Source organism: Ornithorhynchus anatinus, chromosome 17 (genome assembly GCF_004115215.2).
Source record: "Ornithorhynchus anatinus isolate Pmale09 chromosome 17, mOrnAna1.pri.v4, whole genome shotgun sequence".
NCBI lineage: Eukaryota > Metazoa > Chordata > Mammalia > Monotremata > Ornithorhynchidae > Ornithorhynchus > Ornithorhynchus anatinus.
The window spans coordinates 35,256,037-35,269,725 of record NC_041744.1 but is presented as its reverse complement, the minus strand read 5'-3'; the positions used below and the strand labels follow the sequence as shown (position 1 = coordinate 35,269,725).

Below are 13,689 nucleotides of genomic sequence, written 5' to 3'. Positions count from 1 at the left end.
GAGTACAGTAGAACAATGAACAGACACAACGAGTTCACAACGAAGTTCACAACGAGTTTCCATTTGTGTTTTAGCCGGGTCGCCTCCCCTCTTATCTTTAGGCTAGAAGTGTTCTGAGGGCCAGGGAACTATATTCATTCAGTTGTCGTTATTGAGCACTTAACTGCTTGCAGAGCACTGTACTAAGCACTTGAGAGAGTACAGTACAACAATAGACAGACACATTTCCTGATTTATCTTTGCGCCTTGCTTCAGTGTGTAATAGTGTTCTGTCTTCAGAGAACATTGATTAAATTTGATTGAGTGAATGAACTGATTTCTTTATAATGTCAGGAGAAAGTATGTGATATAGCCCTTCAGATTTCTTAAAGTGGTCCTGATATTCTTCAAACGGTCAGCTATTTCAGTAAGCAGCAGAACAGGGAATGTGTCCGTTTACTTTGTATTGTTCTTTCCCAAGTGCTGAGTACAGTGCTCGGCGCACAGTAAGTGCTCAATAAATAGACCGTTGATTGTCTAGTGACCCAAGTTGGTTTCGTATAATGTTCACTATTACGAGTTGGTAATTTATCGTAGAGGACTGAAAATAATTTTATTTCAATATCTGGTATAGTTTGTGTATGATATTGAAATATTCAGGATGCCTGCCTTCAAGGATTCACCAACAGGGCATTTTACAGGAATTAGCATCAGGCGGAAGTGATAGCAGAAATCCTTGCTTTCCCCATTTAATGTCTGGTGGGGGCGAAAATCAAGCAATCTGTGGTGTTTACTGAATGCTTTCTGTGTACAGAGCACTGGACTGAACACTTGCAAAGTACAATATAACAGAGTTGGTAGACGTGTTCCCTGTCCACAAGGAACTCAGAGTGGTTCACTGCTTAATAAGTTGAAAAGGAATAACTCAGAAGATGGAATAAAATAACCCCATATTTTATAAAGGGAAACCTAGGATGATATTAACCAATCTTTGTATGGCTTTATTGACCATCTTTGTTCATCGTGTTTGTTGTCCCCATATGTAACGATCCTGCATTTTATCTTTAAACTTTTATAAGTGTTGTAGTTTCACAGTTATTCAAATTGCAAAAAGCAGTGGGGGGAGCCAGCATGGCCTAGTGGAAAGAGCACAGGCCAGGGAGCCAGAGGACCTGGGTTCTAAACCTAGATCCACCACTTGCCTGCTGTGTGATCTCGGGCAAGTAACTTAACGTCTCTGTGCCTAGGTTTCCTCAATGGCAGAATGGGGATTCCACACCTGTTCTTCCTCCTACTTGACTAGGAGCCCCAGGAAGGTCAGGGACTGTGTCCACGCTGATTAACTTGTCTTTACCTCAGCGCTTAGAACAGTGCTTGACATATAGGAAGTGCTTAACGAATGCCTTTAAAAAAACAAAAAACAACGTTTCATTCAGTGTACAGTTTTTAAAGGCTTACAGTTGCTTAGAAGAAACCTTATTTCTGGATGGATTTAGCAAGTAGAATTGCATTGTCTGGCTATATTCATTAGGGTCAAGTATGATAGGAGTAGACCGTAACTACCCGAGCATTGATATGAATGCAATTTAGTTGATTTTTACCAATTGCATATCGCGGTTTAAGCTAGCTATTTCCTATATGAGAACACTGGTTGAGAAGTTAAATATAGAAAGTCTGTGTCAGTGCAAATTGGTTTAAGATTGTATATGGTCAGCATCTAGGAAATTAGGTGTTTGGTTCCCAGAGCTGCAGTAATTCAGACATCATGATGATATTTTTAAATATGTTTAGCAGCCTATAACACCCAACTTCACAAAATGCCTTCAGTGTTTATTGTAGTTTCAGTAGATATGATGACCTTAACTCTGAACTCTCTCCTCCTGCCTTCAAGACATCTCTGCTTGGATGTCCTCCCATCACCTCAAACTTAACATGACCTAAACAGAGCTCCTTTAACTTCCCACCCAAACCCTGTCCTCCCTCTGACTTTCCCATCACTGTAGATGGCAACATAACCCTTCCCGTCTCACGAGCCCGGAACCTTGGTGTTATCCTTGACTCCTCTGTGTCATTCAACCCATATATTCAATCCTTCACTAAATCCTACCGTTCCCACCTTCACATCATCGCTAAAATGTGCCCTTTCCTCTCCATCCAAACTGCTAACATGTTAATACAGTCACTCATCCTAGCCCACCTGGATTACTGCATCGGCCTTCTTGCTGACCGCCCAGCCCCTTGTCTCTCCCCACTCCGGTCTATACTTCACTCTGCTGCCCGGATCATTTTTCTACAGAAACGTTCAGAACACGTCTCCCCCCTCCTACAAAAGCTCCAGTGGTTGCCCATTCACCTCCCCATCGAACAAAAGCCCCTCACCATTGGCTTTAAAGCACTCCACCACCTTGCCATCTCTTACCACAACTTGCTTCTCTTCTTCTACAACCCAGCCTGCACATTTCTTTCCTCCAGGTTCTTTCCTAACCTTCTCACGTTGCCTCGATCTCGCCTATATCACTGCCTACCCTTATACCACATCCTGCCTCTGGCCTGGAAGGCCTCCTCAAATACTACAGGTAATTACCGTACCCCCTTCAAAGCCTTATTGAAGGCACATCTCCTACAAGAGGCCTTCCCGGAGTAAGCCCCACCTTTCCTCATCCCCCACTCCCTTCTGCATCTTGTTCCCATTGTTTTTCCCCACTCCCAGCCCCACAGCACTTATGTACATATCTGTCATTTTATTTATTTGTATCGATGTCTGCCCCCCTCCCGTCCCCCCAGACTATAAGATCGTTGTGGGCAGGGAATGTGTCTTTTTATGGATGTATTCTCCCAAGTGCTTAGTACAGTGCTCTATCCACAGTTAGCACTCAGTAAATACGACTGAATGAGGAAAGAATATGAATGAATGAACTTCCACGTTTTCTGTTCATCAGAAAGGTGCCTCAAACTTTAAGGAGGCTCTAGGTGTCCAAATATCATTTCATTGTCACTTAATTGCATCTTATTCCTAAAATAATACCTTTTTAATTGATCAAGGCTACCCTTTTGTTACTATTTTGACAAGCTAACTTATTTTTCCCTAAATGTCTATTCATATTATCAATTCATGGTTGTATCTGTGGTATTTGTTAAGCACGTACTGTTTTCAAGCACTGTTCTAAGCACTGGGGTAGATAAAATTTAACGTTCTCTCAATAAGTACCATTGATGATAACGATGATACAAGTAGCAAAATTGTTTTCTTATGATCTGATCCAGACCGTCTGAGTAAATGAGCTACTTAACTCGCTGTGCTGTACATTAGTTTCTAAAATATGCATGTGGCATATGGCTACAAAGAATCAGAGAGCTGAGGAATAAAACAGATGAGGGACCCAATGTGGTTGAAACATTGAGATGATTTTAAAATAAAAGAATTTCACAGGCTTAGGCTAATTTCACTGCTTATTCAGCTTTATAAAGATGTGGCCTCTGCATAATGCTCTGTATAAGCCGTTGTTTGATAGCTGTCAGTTGAGAAATGGGCCCTCAGCAGAATGTGTACACAACTGATGGTGATGATGATGATGATACTGGTATTAAGTGCTTATTATGTGTCAGGCACTGTTCTGAGCGTTGGCACTGTTCTACCTTTCTAACTGTTCTGAATGCTTTACTACTGAGACCAGTATAGGTTTCTCCCCCAAGTCCCTGTCTATCTTTTGTGAGTCTTTTCTGCACAGAATTTCAGCAAATCTCTGCATCCAAAAGAGAGTTATAAGAAGTGGACATTGAAAGGAATGTCATTTGGGATTGAAATGGCATGGGGGAGGATAGATGTTGGTGAGGGAGACCAAGACATATGAAATTCATTTTAAAAATGTGTCCCAACTTGTCTTTGATATTCTTGAAAATGTCCCAAGTGGTTAGCTTGCTATTTGGGCTTTTATTAAAAGGAAGGGAGAGCAGGTAAAATCAGCTGTTCTCAGAGTCCCCTGACAGTCATGAAAGGCACAGTGTTTGGCCATTTTTAAGTAGCCCTGATTAAATTTCAGCAAAGTGCAAGAAAGTATGGAAATATTAAAACCAGACGTTATAAGTAGTGAAAAGGTAGAGTAGGTGGGAAATGATCTTCCTTGTTTCTATCACCTCATTTTGTGCTAGTAGCTGAGCAGCTCTGTATTTTCTTTTTTTTTTGGTTTGGCTTTCGTACCCTTTTGATCCCCCCGTAAGCCTTTCGCCCCAGTGATATTCATCCTTGAAGTTATCAGTTGTGAAAATTGGACGTTAGACATTAGAAAATTCAAGCAAACAGGTGTTAAATCTCCAAGTGCCTAAAGCTTATTCCTAAAAAATATCTGAAGCCTTTTGGAATGAACATTAATCATTCAGTCCGCGGTACTGTGTGCAGAGCACTGTACCAAACACTTGGAAGAGTACGATATAGCAGAGTTGATAGATATGTTCCCTGCCCATAAGGAATTAAGTCAGAATTGTTTACTGCATTCCAATTATGTATGCACAAGGTAGGCATCAATGCTCTAACCAGAGTCCTGCTAGTCTGAAAGAATTAATGTTCTTCCTCCAAACCCTAATTCATTACAGTGGAGTGATAATAATAGTGGCATTTAAGTGCTTACTATGTGCTAGGCACTATACAGATTGCTGGGGTGGATACAAGCAAATGGAGCTGGACACAGTCATTGTCCCATGTGAGTCTCACAATCCCAATTCCCATTTAACAGATGAGGTAAACTGAAGCAGAGAGAAGTGAAGTGACTTGTCTGAGGTCACAGAGCAGACAGAGTCACGGGCACTGGGAGAATAAGTTAATTATAGTCACGGAGAAGTTTCTCTGTTTCTGCCTTGAGGATTTGCAGTGTCACTCAGAAATTATTTCTGAAGCCCAGAATTCCCAGAACATTCCGACTCCTTCAGCAGAATCTGCCTTGACAGGGCAGGTTCATTCTTGTAGTTGGAGTTCCGAGACAAAGTTTTTGAACTAGATTGTTCAAAGTGACTTTGTTTTGAGTAGTACAAGTTTCTGGACTGTCTCGTTCTTCAAAATAGGGGTGATGAAAGCACAAAAATGAGATACAGAGAAGATCTTGAAGACCTTCCCTAACCAAATCATGGTTGACCGCCTTAGTGGGGTGTTTTGACTGGTAATCCCCATGAGTGATAATAATCTATAATAATAATGATAATTGTCATAGTAAGCGCTTACTGTGTGTCAAGCACTGCACTAAATGCTGGGTAGATAAAAGATCATCGGTTCTCCATAAGGGCCTCATGGTTTAAGTAGGAGGAAGAACAGCTTTTTATTACTTGTTTGTTTTTTAATGTTATTTGTTACCATTCGTTACCATACTGTTGCTTACTTTATGCCAGGCAATGTACTATGAATCCTCATTTTGCAGATGAAGGAACAGAGGCACAGAGAACTTAAGTGACTTGCCCAAGGTCACACAACAGACAAGTGGAAGAGCCTTGATTAGAACTCTGGTCCCCGACGCCCTGGCATGATTAGAACGCAGGTCCCTTGATGCCCTAGCCTGTGCTCATTCCACTAAGACACACTGCTTCTCATACCTCATAACTGCGGTGTTTTCAAGATCCAACTGAAGCCGTGGAAATTGTCCTTCCCTGTTACTTGTACTTTATTTCATCATTATTATATTGCTCTCTGGAATTATATGGCTAAGGTCACACAACAGGCTACTCTCAGAGTTGGAATTAGAACCCAGGTCCTCTGATTCCCAGGTCCTTGCCCTCTCCACTAGGCCACACTGTTTTAGGTATTCTGAATTTCAAAGCCTCCCATAGCCTAAAACTTCTCAAATTTGTTTCCCTTGTCCTCTGCGTTTGTCTTCCCTTTTTACAGTACATGGGGATGGGAACGGGTTTTGTTCTGAATTGTCTTTTCTTTTCACAAAGCAAGTTTTGGTTTGTTGCGATTAACTCAGTCGTTGGTAATCCTTTGACCCATTCAGTCCCCCTCTCTCTTGTATATCAAGGACCTATTGAATTTTCACCATATTTATAATTAGGGGATTTCTCTGTTCTCCGGTCATATGAAAGGCTGTGGAGGAAGATAAGAATGGAACGCTAAGTTTCTGGGTGTCAGTCTCCATGTTTTATTAAAGGTCAGCAACTCTAGCTTAAATCCAAGCATATTCTTGTCTCAAAACTCATGTCTTGATGTGACCGCATGGTCCTTGTGAAATTGCTGATCTGAATGAACAAGCACCCATTTCACTCTGAAGCCTTGCATTGGTAAAAAAAAAAGTTATAGGTGAAGTGCAGTTTGTATAAGGAAGCAGGGTGAATCTGCAAATACCTGTCTACATCATTCCTAGACCAGTTTTCGTCACAAGATCTGAAATGACATTAACCTTCGTCGAGAGGGTGTCTCCTGCAGTTTTGAAGTTTAGTCAAGAGATTGCTTTTTGAGTTGCATAACAGGCCTTAAAAAAGGCTGAGCTTGTGGAATATCAGCGCAGCCTAGTGCAAAGACCACAGGCCTGGGAGTCAGAAGACTTGGGTTCTGATCCTGGCTCTGCCACATGTCTGCTGCGTGACCTTAGGCAAATCACTCTTAACAAATGCCATTATTATTCTCTGTGCCTCATTACTTCATATGTGAAATGGGGATAAAAATCCTACTCCCTCCTACTTAGACTTTGAGTCCCTCTGGGGTAGGAACAGTGTTCGACCTGATTGTCTTGGGACTTATCTGAGGGTTTGGCACAGTGCGTGTGCTTAATAAGTATTGTTTTAAAAAAAAATAGCAGCAGAATCTCTTTCTTCGGGGTGTATTTACAAGAAAATCCTCCAGAATAATACTACTACTACTACTGATGGTATTTGTTAAGCATTTACTATGTGCCAAGCGCTGTTCTAAGTGCTGGAGTAATTATAATGATATTAGGCAAGCATGATCATTTAGGCCCAGTATATTAAAAGGGTGTGTGTGTATGTGAGAGAGAGAAAGAGAGTGATATGTGTCATGAGATATTACCAATGCCTTCTTAAATATACTTGTAATTTCACTGTAAACTCTCTGTGAGCTCCCAATTTGCTCCTGTGGAAATAAGCATGTAACTGTCTCACACATGAAATTGGAGTGGACAGGTGCCGGCACTCTTTTGGGAGGAAAAGAGCCGCGTGGCCTAGTGTAAAGAGTTCAGGCTCGGCAGTCAGACATTTTGGGTTCCGATCCCAGCTCTGCCTCTTGTCTTCTCTGTTCTTAGCACTGGAGAAGATTCAATATAAACAATCCCTGTACCACGTGGAGTTCATAGTCTAAGTAGGAGGGAGGGTGGGTAATGAATGTCCATTTTTTTAGATGACGAAACTGAGTCCCAGGGAAGTGAAGTGACTTGCTTGAGGTCACGCGGCAGATGAATGGAGGAGCCGACACTAGAACCCAGGCCCGTGCTCATTAAAGTAGGCCACGCTGCCTCTCAGATCCTGCCGGAATCTGGAAAGAAGAGCTGGCTAACATAGCCAGGATAGCCCACTGGTGTTATCAAGGGCACTGGTGTTATCAAGCGCACTCCCTCCCTTCTGGGTAATGCCCGTGGTCCCTTTGATTATAAATGAGTCCTGTCCATGAAGAGAAACCCTTGTGTACCCACTGTCAACCCTGCTCATCTTTCTCCTCCTTGCCACGGAGGGATTGTGACCTGCAGGGAAGAAGACAAACCAGCATCGCTTGAATCAATTCCTTTGTGCAGGTTCTGTGTCCTCCTCGACGGGTCACTTCATTATCGTCTTCATCACTAACTACGCTCTCCCCTCTGACCCATATTTCAATCTGCTGCCAGGACTATTTTTCTAAACTGGCAATCTGTCCTCATCTCCCCATTCGTCAAAAACCTCCGTTGGTCACCGATTCTTCTCCGCATCAAGGAGAAACTTCTAACCGGGGAGGTTCAGGCACTTAATCAGTCTCTATCCCTCCCTCTTCTCTACTTTCTGCCTTCACTCTAAATTCCCCTCAAGTTAACCTATCCCCGGACCCTTTCTCATCTCTCCCGACATTGGCACCTTCCATTAACACCCTTCCTCCCCTCAGGCCTGGAACTCCCTTGCCCTTCCAATCTGACGGGCTGCGGCCCTCCCCATCTGCAAATCCCCTGTAAAATCACATCTCTAGAAATATTTCCCCGATGAATTTCTAATCCCCCCTGCTTGTACACTTCTTACAGTCCCTTCAATCAGTGGTATTTATTGAACGCTCACCATGTGCAGAGCACTGTACGAAGCACTTGGGAAGAGTACAGTACAGAGCAGTAGGTAACGATGATCTCGGATCCCAGGAAGCTTCCAGGTGGATATGTACACAAGTTATGTAACTGTTCTATTGTATTCTCCCAAGCCTTTCATTCAGTGCTCTCTGCACACAGTAATCAATCAATGGCATTTATTGAGCATTTATTGTTGCAGAGCACTGTATTGAGTGCTTGGGAGAGAACAGTGCCACAGAATTTGCAGGTGGGTTCCTTGCCCGCAACAGGCTTACAGTTTAGAGGGGGAGACAGACATGAAAATAGTTTATAATGTATAATATATAGCTATCTGCATAAGTGCTGTGGGACTGAGGGTGGGGCAAATATGACATGCCCAGAGGTCACAGATCCAGTAAGTGCTCCATAAATACTTTTGATTGATTAATAAGTGCTGTGGGGCTGGGAAAGGGGAGACTATCAGAGGGCTTAAGGGGAACCCCCCCCCCTCAATATATAGGCAACCCAGAAGGGAAGGCTTAGCAAGGGAAATAAGGGCTTAGTTGGGGAAGGTCTCTCGGTGGAGATATGATTTGAGTAGGGCTCTGAAGATGGGGAGAGAGTTGGTCTGTCGGATATGAAGCGTGAGGGTGTTCTAAGGATAGAGGCCCCACCTAATCATCAAAGTACTCATGACTTCCTGTAGCACTTTCGTGTGAGGCATCCATCCCTGACCATGAGATCCTATTACTCGAGCAGCATCCCTGAACACATACCCTTCTTTTTCCTTCTGTCAGTAAATTATCTGCAGCTAAAGCCTGTCTCCCTGCTTCCGGAGGGCAGGAATGATGTCTATCAATTCCATGTACTTTAATTCAATTTGCTTGACTCAGTGTTGTGTATTAGGATTTTCTCTATCTACCATAGATTGATTAGTGCTAGATATTTTGGTAATTTTTCTAATCAGAGGTAGGATCACCTAATGGAGAGAGCAGGGGACCGGAAATCGGAGGACCCAGGCTGTAATTTTGGATCTGACACTTAACTGTTGTGTGACTTTGGGTAAGACACTTATCTGTGCCTCTGTTTCATCTGTAAAATGACGAGTTCATTTCTGTTTTCCCTCCCTCTAAGACTGTAAATCCCATGTGGATCAGTGAATCTGTCCTCTCTGATTGTCCAGTACCTACTCAAGTACTTTGCCCAGGGCTTGGCACATAGTGTGCGACTAATAAATACCATTATCATTATCACTTTCACCCCTGGTAATAACGTGAGTGATGGATACAGTGAAGGGACTCAGTAAATGCTGTTCAATCCTTGTATATAAGGATTCAGTAAGGGAATCTTTCACTTCATAGTGTTGGGAAAAGTGGGCTGTTTTTTTCAGTAATTGTGGTAAGAATGAAATAGAAGCTTCATCTTTTTGCTGTGATGGTGAATGCAAATGGAAAAGCGACCATCTTTCAGATAACTCAGCGGTGACCTTTTGTTAACCTGAGGCCAAGGACAGTGTAAGAAATTAGTGATGCACATTTCATTTCACTTTTACATGCAGTGGCTCTTAATATTTATAAAGAAGCAGTTTGGAAAATAAATTGCATGAAAATTCTGTTTTGCCACCAAACCGTGTGCTTTTATAAGAAAGAATTATCAGAGGTCAGTGAGCGTACTGTCCCAAGCACGAAGTACAGTGCTCTGTACACAGCGCTCAATAAATAAGATTGAATGAATTGAATGAATACTTTATATATGTCCACTGCAGGCGAGAACATGTGAGGATGTGAGGTTTGACGTGTTTCCTCAGAAAACAGTATCCCATGAGTCAGGTTAATTTAGTCCGTACGAGGACCCTCATCTTTCTAATGATATTAATTGTTTAATGCTCTTTTGAAACACTGTGGGTCACACACTATACTAAGTCCTGGGTTAGGTACAAGATAATCAAGTCAGACACAGTCCATGTCCCATATGGGCTCACAGTCTTAATCCCCATTTTACAGATGAGGTAACGGAGGCACAGAGAAGTGAAGTGACTTGCCCAGGGTCACATAGGCAAGCGGCGGAGCCAGCATTAGAACCCAGGTCCTCTGACACCCAGGCCTATGCTCTTTCCACTAAGCCACACAGCTTCTCTTTCTAAGAAAGAAGAAATGACCTTCACGTGGAACCTGTCCAAATCCTCCCACTGCTTTCCAGGTCATTGTGTTCGCATAGGCTTTTCGTGTTGCCTTGGCTTCCATAGTTAGCCAAATCTCTCTGCACCCAGTTTTTTCAATTCATTACGCTCACGGGCTTTGGGGAGAACAAAATTTTGCTTCTGCACACGTCCCATAATTCCCATTAGAGTCATTAATTTCACAGGCACGCAAAGACACGAAAGCGCAATGCCAGTACTTTTTAAAAAAGAATATCCATCTAACCCTCAGCCATCTTTAAAAGGCACCCTGCTTTCCTAGGAATTTTAGATTTGTGTCACTTTCAGCTTTAAGGATCTATTCTGTATGAATTCAGGTGTACGGATGTGCTCCTCTTAGCATTTTCCCATCCCTTCTTGAAAGTGTTCCATCCAAACTGCGGAAAAATTTGTCATTCTGGTTAGTAGTAAAAGAGATGAAAGGTGAAAGATTTCAGGCCAGCAGCTGTGTTTACAGAAGGCCTTTTGCTCCCTCTACAGAAGGTGGTTGAAAATTGCACACAAGTTCTAAGAAATCTAGTTTGCAAAATTGTGTTTCTCTGAAGAGGTTGGCCTAATTGTATTCATAAAATAGGTTGCCTCTCTAGCTCCTACGTTTTATTCAACCACTGTTGGCCAAGCAAGCTTTTTTTTAATTAAAAAAAAGTAGCATTATAAAAAGCACGTTGCGAACACAGTCTTGTGCCACCCCTCGCCTATGTTGCACACCCAAAGCACCTAATGGTTTTCCAAACATTTTTTGTCTCTTTTTTTTGTAGCTATTTTAGGAATTGAGCTGCCAACATTGTCTCCCAACCTTAAATGACTCTGATGCTGAAGTAGTCTCTTGGTATAGACTAAATATTTTACTACTTTGTAGCTGTTTCACCAGTGTTTGGCGATAAACATTTCTGACACATTATGTAGCTGCATAAAGGAGACTAGATTGTCACTGAACTAAATTTTCCTTGTCTAAAAACTTGTTATGCCATTATGATGTAACTTTTGAGACTAGGACCACTTGGGGGCACAAACACACACACATACACACGTGTTAAGCACTTACTTTATGCAAAAGATTATAGTAAGTTCTGGGGTAGATACAAGATAATCAGGTTGGACGTAGTCCCTGTCCCACATGGGACTCACTAGTAAGTAGAAGAGAGAACAGGTATTGAAACCCCATTTTACCGATAAGTAAACTGAGACCCATAGAAGTCAAGTAATTTGCCCAAAGTCACCCAGCAGAAAAGTGGCGGAGCTGGAATTAGAACCCAGGTCCTCTGACTCCTGGGCCCATGTTCTTTCCTCTAGGCCACACTGCTTCTCTAAAAAGCTAAAATGAATATTTTTTTCATTTCATGTTGAAGCACACAGAGACAAGGCACTCTTCCAGTATATTTGCTTTGAAGTTTCTATTCATTTTCACTTGTAACTTAGGGTTGGTTTGACAGACAATCTCTGCACCATTTAAATTTTTTAAAAAATGTGAAAACACTTTTTCCTTCGGAATTTTATTCTGTGATTGACAAATCTGATTCATCCGTACAATGTTTCAGATAAAGTTTTCTAACGTGTAATTGAAAGGTGAAAATGGGCAAAATCAAGTGTTTTTTGAATACGTATGCATTGTGTCAAATTTTGTTCTTTGGAACAATTAAGCTCATGCTGCCCCGGTTTTTTTTTTTTCCCCTGTAGGTGTCCAATTCCTTTAATGAATTCTCTCTCCGACAAATTGAGAGAAACAGTAGAAGAAGGTGGGGATGAGTACAAGATTCCTTCATCCCATCCGATATCCATGGGCTCACAATCATCTCACTGTCATAGCATAAAGCCTCCGATTCGGTAAGAATAAGTGCACCCTTACCGCAGTGAAAATATTGTTTTTTGATGAGGAAAGCCATGACCTCACATGTTGTTGATGATCGTCATCATCTCTTTTGTTCGTGCTCTTCAGTGGGTGAAGATTTACATGAATCCAAACAGTTGAATCGATGCCCTAATTCAGATCTTCCTGCATTCAACCTCAATGGGGTTTGTTTGGGTTTCGATCTTGATTCAAAAGAAAACCAAAAAAAAACCAGGCTTCACATTAATCATGCAGCCATTTGACTAAATTAGTTAACTGATGAGTATAATGGAACATTTTGTTCCCTGAAGAAAACAGATCAGATCTTAATAATAATAATGTTTTCCTGCCATTTATAGATAGCATCTAATTTTGGTACTTAATTTCTGACCTAACTGATGAGGGAAGGTGCATGAGTTAATTCCTCTAGAGTTCTTTGAGATCATCTAATCAAGGGCACTATGTAAATGTTCTTTAGCATAATGTTGTCTTACGAAATGTTGTGTTTTACAGGTTTGTACCTTTTTTTATGAATATAGGTTCCTCTATTTAGAATTTGGGAAATGGATGTTAATTATGTAGCAAAGCTAATGGCCTTGAATTTGATAAGCCTAAATACCCCCACTTGCCTCAAATTTGTATCATCATCAACTTCATCATGTTATAATTAAGATTTATTGGAATATAGGAAACAGTTTCTTCTGAGGGAAATGTAGTTACACTTGAAGGTATGTCTGCAGTTCAGTGCAAGAAGTTTAGAATAGAAAGAGAACCAAAAAGACATTTCAGGGTGAATTTAGCCTGAAGAACTTGTTTTGCCATTCTTTAGACAGCACTATTCCTCAAACAGCAAATGATGCCAAGGAATGTTTGGTCCTAAGAAGTTACATTCACTTTTACATGTTGTTGTGTTGGTCCTTTAAGGTGTGTCTCTAAAGTCCAGATGATAGTTTGCAATCCAAACATCTCATTTAATAGTGGCATAAAAGAGTTACCAGTTCCTGGTGTTGCTTTGTAATTAATACCTAAAAAGCAGTCTCCCCTTTTTTCTAATATTAGACTAATAATTGTGGTATCTGATAAGCAGTTAACTGTATGTCAAGCACCATTCTGACTTCTGGGGTAAATACTCATTATTCAGGTCAGACACACTTCTTGTCCTGCATGGGCTCACAGTTTAAGTAGTGAGGACAACAATTCCTGTCATGTAGCTCTTAACAAATACCATTGAAAAAAGGCATTGAGTATTAAAGATGAAGAAACTGAGGCACAGGAAAGTTGTGACTTGCCATAGTCACACAGCAGGCAACTAGCAGAGCTGGGATTAGAACCCAGGTGCTCTGACTCCAAGGCCGATGTTTTTTCCACTAGGCCATGCTGCTTTCTGAGATTGTTGTTGTAATATTAATAGGACAGTTGTGGCTGCGTGAATTAAATTAACAAATTACAGTTGGTTATCATCCTTGATC

At 41.5% G+C, this 13,689-nt stretch overlaps 1 protein-coding gene across 3 annotated transcripts in view; it reads left to right on the top strand.

Annotated features, from left to right (window-relative positions):
* CBLB (Cbl proto-oncogene B) overlaps nt 1-13,689 on the top strand; it is a 206,214-nt gene that overhangs the window by 165,607 nt on the left and 26,918 nt on the right. For 2 of the 3 annotated variants that reach the window (XM_029082023.2, XM_029082022.2), the window contains exon 14: nt 12,070-12,216. The exons of the other annotated variant lie outside the window; for it this stretch is intronic. In XM_029082023.2, the coding sequence (XP_028937856.1) occupies nt 12,070-12,216 (147 nt within the window). The remainder of the gene's footprint in view (nt 1-12,069; nt 12,217-13,689) is intronic. 3 annotated transcript variants of the gene reach the window in all.